General features: G+C 40.6%; 1 protein-coding gene across 6 annotated transcripts in view; it reads right to left on the reverse strand.

Moving 5' to 3' along the window:
• The window catches only part of POU6F2 (POU class 6 homeobox 2), a 513,474-nt gene that overhangs the window by 13,622 nt on the left and 484,692 nt on the right, over positions 1–15,160 (reverse strand). For all 6 annotated transcript variants that reach the window (XM_083188467.1, XM_083188463.1, XM_083188465.1 and 3 more), the window contains one exon: positions 11,480–11,648. In XM_083188467.1, coding sequence (XP_083044593.1) covers positions 11,480–11,648 — 169 coding nt within the window. The remainder of the gene's footprint in view (positions 1–11,479; positions 11,649–15,160) is intronic.

Consider the following 15,160-nt stretch of genomic DNA (forward strand, 5'->3'; position numbering starts at 1 on the left):
ATTCAAATGTAAAAATATCCCAAAATACGGAATAATCCATTATCCAAAATGCTTGTGGTCCCGAGCATTGTGGTTAAGGGATACTCAACCTGTACTGATTTTCAAACACTTGGTGGGAATAATCCATAATTGTGTTTATATTAGTAATGCACCAGTTTTGTGATGGGCACTGTAAAAACAAATACAGTATAGGGCTGATTCTGGCTGTTTCTATGCCTGTCTGTTGAAGGACCGTAATTTAACTAAAGTAGGCATTTGTAGGGAGTAAATGGGCAGTGCCCATGCAGTCACATGGAACTATTCTGTCTATTGGAGTGGCATGGGCTTGTAAGCCGACTACCTTATTGGATCTTATTATACAGATGCAGATTGGACGTCTGATATTTTGGCCCAAATGTGTGGCTAGTGTAAGTCCTGATGCCAGGGCAGCCGAGAGGAATGCCGGGCCCCAGTAAAATTTTGGGGGCGTGGCCTCAGTGTGGGAGGTGTGGGCACCCCCACACTAAGGCCACGTCCCCAAAATGTTTAGAGGAAGGTGAAAGAAAACGCTAAAAACTGTAATTTCAGCAGCAGCACACAGCAGGCTCAGCATTACCTCTCACGCTGTCAGTGAGACACTCATGCTGAGCCTGCTGTCAGCACAGCACATGCTGTAGAAGTGTGTGCTGCTGTTGCTACCCAGGAGGGACATAGGGGGAAGCCTGGGCCTGGGTAATTAGTACCCGCTCCCCCCCCCTTCTCGGCTGCCCTGCCTGATGCTACTGATGATTGGCGAGGGCATAGGAATTGTGGGCAGGAATGTTTTTCACATGCATTAACATCAAGGCGGATAGTCATATAGCAGGCTGACATTGCTGTATGGAAAAGCAGCTACATACTACTCAGAACCAAGCCCTACGGCAGTGGTTCCCAAACTGTGTGCCGTGGCTTCCTGGGGTGCCTCGGGACACATGCAGGGGTGCCCTTGGTTGGTGGTCCAGGACCAACTCAAATTTTTAATGGTTAGTTATTCATGAGCAAAACCAGTGCTGGTGCCTGCCAATCATAAAATGTGTACAAACAGAAGCAAATCCTGCCCTTTACCACATAACTGACCCTGAGAATTGCATATAAACCCAATCTAAATTTTATATTTTTTTGGCCTAGGGGTGCCGTGAAAAAATTCTGATACTCTAGGGTGCCGTGATTCAAAAAAGATTGGGAACCCCTGCCCTACGGTATGTCTGATTATATAAAAGTATAGCTGAAATGCACAGAAATAGTAAAGAGAACATAATGTAGACAGTACAAGTTGCATTAGAACGAATGCAGGAAAAATGAAGAATGTGGACACCCCTCTATTTTATCATTCTTTCAGCCTTTACATTTCCCATGCTACAGTACAAACAAAACGCAGCTATAATACATATTTCCAATGTTTTCTTATTTTAGCAAAGCTTATAGCTAAAGCTTCTGAAAAGGGCATCTAATTGTAGACACATACTAGGTGAGGAAGATTCCTTTGGTGCCAGAAAATGCACACAATTTAAGACTTATCAAGGGAAATGATATAACCACTGGAGCCCAAAACCTTTTTCAACTAGTGATCACTGATTTAAAATATATATATATTTTACAAGGTAAAAAAAAAAAGTTTTCATGTTTTTGTATGTAAATATACGATTAAAAACGATATAGATATAAAAAATAGATACATGATATACAGCTAGTAATTGTTCCTTCTGTATTTTTCAGTTCAAGGTTTTCAAAGTGGAGATTAATAGGCTTTCTCTCTGGAGATTATTAGGCTTAGAATAGGATTTATTTACCCAATACTGATCAAATGTGTGGTTAAGCTGTAACTAGTCTGTACACCAATACCCCTTTTAACATCACACAAATAACTCAGGACCTTTTCAAGTTACCCTGGTCCAGCAGCCCAGCATTCCAACCTGGGTCGAGCAACTCGGTCCTGTTCACACTATGGAGGAGGCAGCATCAGCTCCAAGCAGTGTCTCCTCCCCGCCCCCTGATGATGTACACTCCACTCCCTTTTTTACATCAGCCGGAGGCAGGTGGAACACTGACAGGTACACCCCAGCTGCTCTGACTGTGCTGCAGAGGCGCATCCACGCTCAGGATAACCGAGTGCACAGCTTCCTGTCCACACAGCACGGGAGGAGGGTGGGACGGCAGGCTGGCAATGACTGGCAGGAATGCTGACGGTTGTGTCAGGAAGCTTTTCTCTCTCTATTGTCTTCTCTGTGGGTGTTCACCAAAAAAAAGTGGTGCCTAGGCAGATAGACACTTAAATCCACCTCTGGTGACCAGGTATTTGCAATATGAAAGGGGTATTATATCTGTTATTATTGTCTTATCCTTTTATTTTGTAGAAAAGGAGTGTTATAGCTGTTAAGGCATAATAGATTATAACCAAGGGGTTTATTCTAGTTCATTCTTTCTGACAAAATCCTTCTTAGATGGACAAAACCATGTGCACTTCAGGGGGGCAGATGTAACATGTGCAGAGAGAATTAGATTTGGGTGAGTTTTTTTGTTTCTGTGCAGGGAAAATACTGACTGCATGATTTTACACTGCAATATAGATCTCACTTTGAAGAAAAACCCCACCCAAATCTAATTCTCTCTGCACAAGTTACATCTGCCCCACCCGCAGTGCACATGGTTTTGTCCATCTAAGAAGGATTTTGTCAGAAAGAATGAACTAGAATAACCCCCCAAGTGCAGTATCATAAACATGTTTCATATGTATCCCCAATATTTATTGGGCACTATAACCTTATTTCTAAAAATATATATATATATATATATATAGTATGGGTGGGCGGACCGGCACTCGCTCCTGGCTGTGCAGCCTGCTCCGGTGCCTTCCAATACGGAGGATACAGACTTGAAAGAACAGCGGCGGCACTCGGAGACTGGTACAAAATAACTTTTATAAAAGCATCAAACTGTGCAAAAAGACCGACGTTTCGGGGGAGAACCCCGTTTTCAAGGTGCAGAAGTGATACCTTGAAAACGGGGTTCTCCCCCGAAACGTCGGTCTTTTTGCACAGTTTGATGCTTTTATAAAAGTTATTTTGTACCAGTCTCCGAGTGCCGCCGCTGTTCTTTCAAGTCTATATATATATATATATATATATATATATATATATATATATATATATATATATATATATATATATTTTTTTATTTTTTATTTTCTATAAATGCCTACTAAAACTAGGAAATATTATTATTCTTTAAAGGTACCCTTACAGTAGATCTCTGAGTATATGAAATTAATAAAATACAAGCAGTAACTGTAATGTTTTTTAGTCTGTCAAAATCAAACAGAGGTCAATCCAATTAGAAAAAGCACCCGAGAAATGTGAGATCCAATTAGAAATGCCAATTTGCAGAACTTGAGTCAAGGTTGTGGGAGTTTTCTACCAAAAGCAACCTGGGAGAAGTGCATGCAAAAGTGAGGGAAACATCCTGCACAACAAAACGTGACAATTGAGATAGCAGGACCATATAGAAGAGGCCCTGAGGAAGACCCACGAAGCGTACGCCGGCCGACCCAGCCGTGCGCACGTTCCTCCAGCAATTCCCTACCCCCCTTTTTTTGTGTTCTATGAAATGTATTTATTAGTCCTTTTCAGGACTCTAATGTAATAGCAGCCTCTTGTCACTAGTCACCCTAAGACCACACCAGCAGCAGTACGAGCTGACAGTGGCACAGGGTTGGACTTAAAGACATACGGCAACTGAAATCCTGTTTGCGGCACTTGTCCCTAGGACAGGGAGTGCGCGCCGATAGCTACCTGTTATACGGAGAACGGACGGCTCCCTGCTAGCTGTACGCGACCATAGTATCAGGTCGACAGCACGGGGTTCTACCTAGTACCTGTGATACTATTGTTACCGTTACCACCAGCCTCTCCTTTTGGGGGAATCATTGCATACCGTCCATATAGGGCAGGTTTAAGCTGTACTGGTTAAAGAGTCTCCCTGCGACCGCAACTATAAGCTATATTCTCAATAAACAGCGTAAGGAAAAAACTCCACACCATCAGCCTAATTAATAACCCTAGCCCAGGTAGCAATGTTTATCCGGGCATTGAATTGATTCACTAGCAGTAACCCATACATATAATAGAGGTGCTGCATCACCCTAAAAACCCGCTCTGTAAGCACTGATTTAATAGTGACCTCAGACGGAAAGGGGTAACCGATTAGTGATATTACTGCATTTCTGTGATAACACACAGCTCAATTGTATTATCAATATACAAATAATACAAACAGCACCACGCCAGATAAACTGGTAATTAATTGAGCTAATTAATTCAATCTCAACCAATTGAGTACCAAACACCGCATCAAAGTAGCTAACATATAGGCTGTTACATTTGTATATAGAACACAAACCTATTTAAGATTGACACACTTCTCTCCTCAAACAATTGTTCAAAGGTCAAGAAGGAGAAAGCTAGTAGTGTAATTGATAATATTGAATAGAGGGAATTTGCTCCAGGAACTCGCACGTGCCTTTTAATGGCACACTGTTTTCACTTGTGTTAATGTTATTTGTTGTTTGTCATATTTCGTGTTCTTCACTTTTAAAATAAAAATAATAAAAGGTAAATTTTATGACTCTTTTCTATAAATGGTGCACCACCATATGACAATCCATTCTCTTTTCTGTAAAAATCCCATATAGAAGGATGTTAGTGGACATTTGGAAAGTATGTAATATTTTTACAATTGTTGAAATATGATAGCAAGAGTGTGTTTTATAAAATTAATCCAATTTGTTTTTAAAGTGTTTGTATAGCATTTTTCTGTGTTTTTTATACAAATTTGTAAAAAGTTGTAAAAGATTTACCTCTAATTTGCAAAGTTCAAAACCCCCTCTCCCAACCTTATGACACATCCCTGTATTCGCCTAAACTCTTAAACCGTTATTGAGGTTTTAAAAAAATATTTTTGAAAACTGAGATGTTACTATTGGCCAAATGATGCTATTTAAACTCCAGACACATGTTTATTCGTTAGGAGGGGTGTACAAGAGGTTTTACACTGTGTCCTGAAATTTTTACCTTGAATTGAAGATTTTGCCCTATCTTTTCACCTCCTCAGGGTTGTGTGCAAAAAAAAGAAAAACATGAATTTCATCTAGAACAGCAATGTGAGTTTTTAATTGGATTGGAAATGTAATTTGCAATGCAAGCTTGCCATGAGAACAAGCTGAAGAGACCCAACTCAGTGGCACTGCTTGGTACAACTTCTCCACCTGCCGTACAGACTTGGTACTGCTTTGTGTGTTCAAGGCCATGAAATTTGGTGTGTGACATTTGGGACATGGCCACATGCCAAACCCTCATTCTTGCCATGCTGGGAGCTTGCTGAGTACTATGGGAGCTGCTGAGCACCCCTAGCCTGTACCAGCAGAGTATGGATGCTTTGCGAACAACACTCTGGAGTGCATGGGGTGCTAACAAAAGTTAAATATATTTAACTGGTCTCTGCAAGTGCTACTGAACTGAGGATCACTTCCCCCTGAGACACATTCAAATATACTATACATTAGGGGTGGGGTAATGTCACTGAGGGGATCTATTGGGACTGGATGATGGTAATTCCCATAAAGGTGTATACATATTTTAAAAGTAGTTGTAACTTAATTAAATACACATTAATTGGCATTTTTTGTTATAAATGTAATTGTTAGTTTAGTAGTAACAAAAGACACAAGAGTCATAACTAGTGGTGTGCAAGTGGTGCTGTAATAGATGATGCAGGGCCCTGGGGGTGGCACCATTACTACCGCCCTACAACTGGTTAGCATTGCTTCCTGCCACAATTTGTTTTACCTATATGGCATGTACCCTGTAATTTTTCAAACACAGCCTTAAATATGGCAGTTGGGAGCTGATTTTCTGAAATGTCTCTGACCTCAAAGGGGTAAATTTACTAAGATGGGACCTATTTCAAATAAGATGTTGCTAGGAGCAACTAATCAGACTCGTCTTATTTATGTAACGCCTTCTAGACATTAATAGATATAATCTGATTGGTTGCCCAGAGCAACATCCCATCTGAAATAGAACTCCCATCATAGTAAATTCCTCTCAAAGGCTCAGTACATCTCTCTGAATGTTAGCTTTGCTCCATTTTTATTTTATAAATACCACAGTTTTGCAAATTCCCTAAGTTTCCAAAAATGTACTGAGTTGTACTTATGTGGAGTGCCTTAGCTGCCTGTTATTATTCCTACATTATTCAGTGATGAATAAACCATTAGATGTCCTCCTCGGAATATTTTCATGTTATCGTCATTCTCTTTTAGAAAATCCTGATCAAAGGTGTTACCCCTTCTGCAGGTATCATCATAGTTAAATGACCTATACTTCAGTGACAATTATTGGGGCTTCTCAATGTCCTGGCTTTAAATGATATCCCATGCATTCAAAGTGTATTGTTATGGGCCCTTTGCAGCACCATAAGTATTATACACCAACATCACATGCATATAGATTTAAATATTATTTCCTTAAATTGTCCCTTTCCATACTTGATAGAGTGAGTCATGTTAAGATGTTACTCGTTGCAGTTTTATTAAACAATCTTCTGTATTTATTCCTTATCGAGGACTCCAGGAAAGGACTGCTTTGGTCCATTTATTTGCAACAAAAGTTAGTTTTGCTAAAAGTGTTAGTTTATGTAAAACACATAGAAATGGGAGGGTTAATTGTTACTTTCATCTATAACTATACTACTAATTACATGCTATACTACTAAATACATTTTCTTCTCTCTTATTGGTTTAACACACATACAAATATAGCTATTCAGGTACTTGTGTATTTTGGCGGCGCCCATCGCATCGCATACAATAACGCATGCGATGGTATGCGATGGTATGCGATTTCGTGCGATAGTGTGCGATGGCATACAATTTTCAAATTGTATGCCATTGTAAATGGCATACAATGCCATACGATGCAATGCGATGCGATTAAACATTGTATAAGCACCCTAATGGGTGCTTATGCAATGTTAAGCACCCTAATGGGTGCTTACAATGTTAAATGCACCCCCACGCCACCCCCCCACTATAAACGTGAACCCGAAGCGTGGCAAGCACAGCGAGCCCGCGAGGGGCGGCGGTACACGTCCTACGACCTTTTCATACCCCCACTATCCACGTCGGCGTGGAGTTGAGAATAGAATAGTGTGGCGAGCGCAGCGAGCCACCGAGCCCGAAGCGTGGCGAGCGCAGCGTGCCCCGCGAGGGGGCGCAGATACCTGTGAAGCCCGCAAAGGGACGCGTTTACCTGTGAAGGTATCCGCGTCCCCGCGCGGGGCTCGCTTCGCTCGCCACGCTTCGGGCTCGGTGGCTCGCTGTGCTCGCCACACTATTCTATTCTCAACTCCACGCTGACGTGTATAGTGGGGGTATGAAAAGGTTGTAGGACGCGTACCGCCGCCCCTCGCGGGCTCGCTGCGCTCGCCACGCTTCGGGTTCACGTATATAGTGTGGGGGTGGCGTGGGGGTGCATTTAACATTGTAAGCACCCACTAGGGTGCTCAAAAGCACCCTTTAGGGTGCTTATGCGATTTTTCATCGCATATGGGGTAAAAATCGCGTCGCATCGCATGCCATCCGGTACATGGCATGCGATGCGTTCATCGTGCGATGTACATCGGGGCCGCCGCTATAATACACAAGTACCGCTATTCATATTATATTATAAACAAACAATATAGACCCATCACTGTCCCCCTATAAGAGCTTTCTGGCAGGACAAGCCCACACTGGGGCAAATATGACATAATATACAAAAGGGTTCAACAAACCTAATTCATAATACTCTGATTATGTATTAATGTAATCCACATTCACTTACAGTATGTGTTTGTTGTAATTCCTGGCAGTGCAGAAGTCATGAGCAATTAGTCAACCCTGGGTACTATAAAGTATTACGTTTCTACAAATGACAGCAATTGTAATTGAGGGAGTCCTTATCTGCTTGTGGTGGAAGGAAACTCTCTTAATTCAGTAGTGAGTTCAATACTGTGGAATTCCTAGACCTCCGTCATTAAAAATCAATGGTTACACATCTCACTCCAAATATATCAGTTGTCTCTATTGACTTGGAATACAAGGGAGGGGGAGAGAGATCTTGAACACTAGTGGGGTGAAGTTTGCAGATACTGTAGGTGAGAGTTTATATATATGCAGTCACAGTACAGAAGAGAAAGACTCTAATCTTTGTGGGGGCGCTGTTTTAGGAATTATTTTTATATTTTAATGATTAAAGCTTCAAAAAGTAAGTAAAATAGGACATTTCAGACCAACATAGACAGATGAGCTCCATGAACTATATCAATGGTAGCAACCAACATATTGCTGTCATTGGAATAGTTTTATAAAGCTCATTTGCCTATCCCTTTCTGGCACAGCACTATCTATCTATCTATCTATCTACCTATCTATCTATCTATCTATCTATCTATCTATCTATCTATCTATCTATCTATCTATCTATCTATCTATCTATCTATCTATCTATCATCTATCTATCTATACAATATACATAAATGCTGAAACAACATAAAGTAGTGTTTTAACATTTCCATTCACAGCTGTTAATATTGTGTTAATTACACATAATGGGGGTTATTCTGATCCACACGCAATGCTGCGAAGTGTGGATTTAATGCCACCCGCAGCTCACACAGCATTAGTGAATTAGTGCAAAATGTAAAAGTGTGAATTGACAGTGGATGCATGCTTAGTAGTCATTAGACTTCATAGCCTTTAAAATGTTAAATATTCAGCAAACTGGAATATTTTGGCAGATCATATTTCTGGGTACAGGTTTATTATCCCTTATCCATATATCTGTTATCCAAATTATTCCGAAACCATAGTTTCCAGAATGTTTTTTTTGTGTGTGTGCTTAAATCACTACTGGGACATCTGTAACTGGCACTACTGTGGACATGATCTGTAACTGGCACTACTGGGGACATGATATGTAACGAGCACTACTGAGGACATCTGTAATTGGCACTACTGGGGAAATCTGTAACTGGCACTACTAAGGACATGATATGTAACTGGCACTACTGTAACAGGCACTACTTGGGATATCTATAACTGGCAATACTGGGGACATGATATGTAACTAGCACTACTGGTAACATCTGTAACTGGCATTACTGAAGACATGATACATAACTGACACTACTGAGTACATCTGTAACTAGTATTACTGGTGACATGATATGTAACTGGCCTTACTGGGGACATCTGTAACTGGCACTAAATATGTGCGAGAAAATGATTGCTTAGCATTCAAATACAGTGGTGGGGTCCTGGGGTGCACACCAATTGAGAGATTGCGGAGACCTTTCAGTAGAACTGCATACAAAGTCAAAGGTGCAGGTGCACAAATTAAACTCCCAATTTCAAAATTTTTGCAATAAAATTTTGCATTTTTAGCGAGGTTCTTCGCTTAGTTATGGCCATAAGTAACGGCTTGCCCACCGCGACCAGGTGACCTCATTAGTCGGGCAAGTCCCTAACATTTTGCGGGGTACAAATCTAGGGCACAGGGCACCCCAAAAATGGTGCAGCTGAGTGACCCCAGGGCAACACAAGACTGAAAGAAATATATAGTTAAACAAAGTGAGGATAGGTTAGTGAGAGAGGCTGCTAAAAGATAGCAGGGATAAGTAAGTGAGAGGTAAAAAAATGAGAGATAAAGTAGTGAGAGGTGAAGTAGTGAGAGGTAAAGGTTAGAAATGAATTACATTGAAATAAAACACACAATAGGGATGAAAGTGAAAATGAAAATAAGTGTTAATTTGTGTTGCTCCTGAGGCCAAACAGCCACACCAGTCCAGGGGGGCCCACAACCCAGAAATGCACCCCCCCATCTGAAAATCCATTAAACATTTGTGCAGGTCTCACCTTGCTCTGCATGCAGTCTAAGAAATGTCAGGAACCTAATTAAAACCAATATATAGGACAGGTGGGCGTGGGTGCTACCACCAGGCGCAGAAGGGGTCTCTGGCCTTCTAATGTGTATGGAAATACACGGCATTAGATATACAGGGGTGGGGTCCTGGGGTGCACACCAATTGAGAGGTGCGACCCTGCGGAGACCTTTCAGTAGAACTGCATACAAAGTCAAAGGTGCAGGTGCACAAATTAAACTCCCAATTTCAAAAAATTTTAAAATTGGGAGTTTAATTTGTGCACCTGCACCTTTGACTTTGTATGCAGTTCCATTCAAATACAGTGCCTGAGATCCAAAAGTACACAAACTTTGTTTTATGTTTTGAAACTTTGTTTAATTCACAAATAAAATATATTTGTGTATTTCATGTGTTTTATGTGTTATACAACATAAATGCTTTTTTTTTTTTCACACTTCGGTCCTGTTGCCAAGATGCCTCAATGAAATATAAGAAAATTCAGAAATATGTAATTGTCCATTATTTAAAATGCTTCTGGCCCGAGCATTGTGGATAAGGGATACTCAACCTGTATCATATTCAAACCAGTTACTGCCAGCTTGCCAGGTTGTCAAAGGTCCTGGGTCAGGGGATAGGACAGCAAAGCTCTACCACCCATAGATATGAACCCATTGAGGCCTTGAGGCCACTGGATACTGGAGAATGCTATCTGCAAATTAACCCAATGGCAGCTTTGCATTTTTGTCTGTGTTCCTGCTCCTTCATGGAACCCCAAAAGTCAAGACCCTGTAGTCTGGTTGAGTATATGAATTAGTTTAAGTACTTCACTTTTTGCATGTCACTCACTAGACATGTTCAAACTGTCTGGACTTATTATTTTGTATGTTATATCTGGATGTACATGGTACTTGGCTATTTAAATGCTGGTGATATTTTTTTTGGGGGGGGATACAATAGTTTTTTGCTGATCATATTACGTTTTATGTATATTCTAATCCAACATATCAGGTGCGGTCTCTGCCTGTTGTTTAACAAAAATATCACCTGGAATTAACTACGACTTAAAATACTTGTACCTGTTTAACAACCTACACAGTATTTAATTAAAGAATGACTGTATCTTTAAATGAATCATTATATTTTAATGCCTGCTCAGTTTCATGTAAGTGCCAGATGATCTTAAGTTGAAGCTTTCACTAATAACAATATTTTAATAAATTATATTCATTTTATTAATCAATCTTTCACAGCTATATTTGAGTCAGGTTAGCAGTTACTGCATGCAGTAGATTTGGCTATTGTCCGATTTAGAATTGTAATTGTAACATGCAAAATGTGTGTGTGTGTGTGTGTGTGTGTGTGTGTGTGGGGGGGGGGGGGTATTCAGAAACAAGTACTGTAGAAAGTTGATAGAAAAAATACACTTCATTATAGAAGCAATTTTCACAGTATAGACATATATACATGTACAGTAGGTTACGTTAATTAGAACAGAGGTACTTACTGCTTACTAACTGGCCAACACTCAAAGCTGAAGAAGAGGAAGATGAAGAGGAAGTAGAGGAAGTTTGGCGAACCGGACTTTGAGCCATTGATGTCTGATTGTGAGCCAAGTGCAGAAGATTGGCCTGTGATGTAGCTGGACCCACTGGTGGCTGTGCTGGTTGATGGAGCTATATGTTGAAATGTAAAAATATGTAAATAGATCACATCTATAGGATATAATGAACATGCTATTTAGAATATGACCATGGTGTAAAAAAATGGCAAAAGTGTCACTTACAATTAACATTTTGTGATTCAACATTTTGTGATCGTTAGCCAGTATCAACCATCAAAATTGTGCATTTGGGACTGAAATCGTTCTGATGTATGGCCAGCTTAAGACCTTATGGGGCCCTAGGAAAAATACCAGTTTGGGGCCCCCTCAAACAATCCATAGCACTATATTGTTGCTGCTGATTGCAGACAGCAATCGATAGAGTACCTTGGTTTTTTACACAGTCTACCGACAAATGCTCAGCTGCATGAACATCGGCATTGTGTACAAATTTGAATCAGGCTCTAGGTCTTTTGGAAGTAGGCTTAATATTTTTTTTTATCCAATCAAAGAACATCAAAGGGACTTTGGGAGTGTGGACAGATCAATGTCATGATGTCATGTGTAAGCCACACAATGCTCCTCTAGGAGTGTTATGGAGAGCCAAGATATCTTTATGGGGACCCTTGGGACCTGCTGGGCCATAGGCAGGTGCCTAGGTTGCCTTGTGGAAAACCCGCCTCAGCACGCAATCCTGGTGTTCTAGGATTTCACTCTGACAGGGAGGCAGCTATCTGATCGCAGGGATCTGCAAATTAGCAGAGAAGCAATCAAGTCTGAACAACACCATATATTGCAAATGCAATGGGTTTCCCCATGTGTTGAACCTTAAATTTTCTTTTTATTGCTGATTTTCCTTGCATCTCCTAATTCTGCAAGGACAAGTGCATCTCTGTGGTTTAACACGATAGGTAAACCCTGCTGAATTAATCACTGCAGCATGTTACCAATGAGGTAAACCAGACAGTAAAATTGGATTTCGCCAATGGAAATGTGTTCTTTCCTTTTGTTTTCTTTTGAGGTAGTGCACAAGAGATCCTTTGAAATGTGCCCCACTGTTACACTGTTGACCACCAGCAACCTAATGACTGCCTCAAACCAAGAGATTAGGTTACACTAGTAACCTAGACCTAATATCCCTTCATGTAAGATGGTCTGTGGGCCCTTGTTCAGTCTTATTCTGGGCCAGCAGCCTAGGTTTTTTGAGCACTGACAGAATCTAGGGGCCTTATTCTGGTTCACTGCTTCTTAGATGGACAAAACCATGTGCACTGCAGGGGGGCAGATGCAAAATGTGCAGAGAGAATTAGATTTGGGTGAGCTATTTTGTTTCTGGGCAGGGAAAATACTGACTGCTTTATTTTTGCACTGCAAATATATCTCACTTTGTAGTAAAACCCAACCCAAATCTAACTCTCTCTGCACAAGTAACGTCTACCCCATCTGCAGTGCACATAGTTTTGTCCATCTAAGAAGGAATTTGCCAGAAGGAGTAAACCAGAATAAGGCCCCTAGTGCATTTCTAGTCTATTTCGCATATACATGTCTCTGTGGCCATTTTTCCAGTGATTTCCCTACTGCACATGTACAAAACAACTCAATGATTCTGCCCTGCTGCAGCTGCGGATGGTGCTTACCTGGAGAGGTAAGTACTGAATATGCATATAGGTGCAATATGTGTAGTGTAGCCCTCCCCTTGACTCAAGTGGCCCATGTGCATGGCACCCACTGCACACATTATAGCATTATAGATACGCTAGTCTGCTTATTTTAATGCTCATTAAGAGTTTTTCTCTTCTATGTTTAACTTTTTCCTTAATGGGCAGATAACAGAGTAGAGAGCATTCATTAAAAAGGTTGTACAATCCGTATTTCTTCAGCCAGCAGTTTATTAATATCTGGAGTGCCTATGTGTAGTAACCTCCCACTGTGTGCCATGATATTTTCTAAAAATGGCATATGCCTCATAGAAAGAAAAGACACTAGTGCAGCATCAGAGCCCTTACTGTCACCTGTGTTGCTGACATATTTCTGAATACATCACATAGAAGATGGCGCAGCTTGCAACAGGTAGGATGCAGAGTGTGTGGCCAGCCTGCCCCCATTATACTGTATATCAGTGGTTACCAACCTTGCCCTCACAGCACTGAGGTCATGGGTTTGATTCCCAGCATGGCTCTAACTGTGCAGAGTTTGTATATTCTCCCCATGCTTGCGTGGGTTTCCTCCGGGTACTCTGGTTTCCTCCCACAATACCAAAATGTACTGGTAGGTCAATTGGCTCCCTACAAAAATTAACCCTAGAATGTATCTGTGTGCTTACATGTGGTAAGGAATATAGAATGTAAGCTCCACGGTGCCAGGGACTGATATGAATGTCAAACATTCTCTGTAAAGCACTAAGGAATATATATAGAGAGAGAGAGAGAGAGAGAGAGAACAGGTATGCCCGGCACATCCTCCTTGATCGTTGCTTGCAAGTGGGATAATATAGTAGACGTAACGTGCAGCACTCCACAGCCAGTAATGCAGATAAAAAGCTCTTTATTGAAGACAACGTTTCAATATCAAACCGACATTGTCATCAGGTACCTGATGACAATATTGGTATGATATCGAAACGTTGTCTTCAATAAAGAGCTTTTTATCTGCATTACTGGCTGTGGAGTGCTGCACGTTCCCGTCTACTATATATATTTATATATATATATATATATATATATATATATATATATATATATATATATATATATAAATATACAACGGTGTGGCACTCGTAGCCAAAACAAAGTACAGTAGTCAAGCCAAATAGCAACAACGTTTCAATTTATCAATTGTCTTCAGGTTACCTGTAACCTGAAGACAATTGATAAATTGAAACATTGTTGCTATTTGGCTTGACTACTGTACTTTGTTTTGGCTACGAGTGCCACACCGTTGTATATTTACATTCCATTTCTAGTGGAGGCACCGGCAGAGTTTTTCTGAGTTACAGGGAGTGCCAAACCTCTGGACTACATATATATATATATATATATATATATATATATATATATCTATCTGAAAAAGAGAGTGAGAAGGGCACCTCCTAGTGCAGTATATAGATATATTTCTGTAAAGTAACCCTCCACCTGAGTGATAAATAGCACCCCCAAAAATTAAAGGAGTACCGTGAAATATAGATATCCATTAATAAATAAATAATTATATCTTCACCTATCGATCTTTTAAATTGTGTCAGTGAATGATAGGTACGCCTGTGCACCTGTCGGGTGACCTGGAAAATGTGAACTGTTAGTCTACTAGATGAACGAGGTTGGGAACCTCCAGTAACGTTGGGAACCTCAAGTAACATGAAAAACCAGTGTCGACCATTTCTATGTCAACCATAAGCACTTGGGTATGTCAACAATTTCATGGTGTCGAACTAGTCACTGTCGATCTAGGCATTGTCTACCCAGTGGCCGCATACCAAATTTTTAAGAACCCACTTCTAAAACATATCAAATTTGGGAAATAAAATAGCATAAATAATTTCCTTGGTTAAATGGTCACAGAATGATAGAAGAATTGTTTCCTATATGT

Source organism: Crinia signifera, chromosome 5 (genome assembly GCF_055691185.1).
Source record: "Crinia signifera chromosome 5, ASM5569118v1, whole genome shotgun sequence".
NCBI classification, from domain to species: Eukaryota; Metazoa; Chordata; class Amphibia; order Anura; family Myobatrachidae; genus Crinia; species Crinia signifera.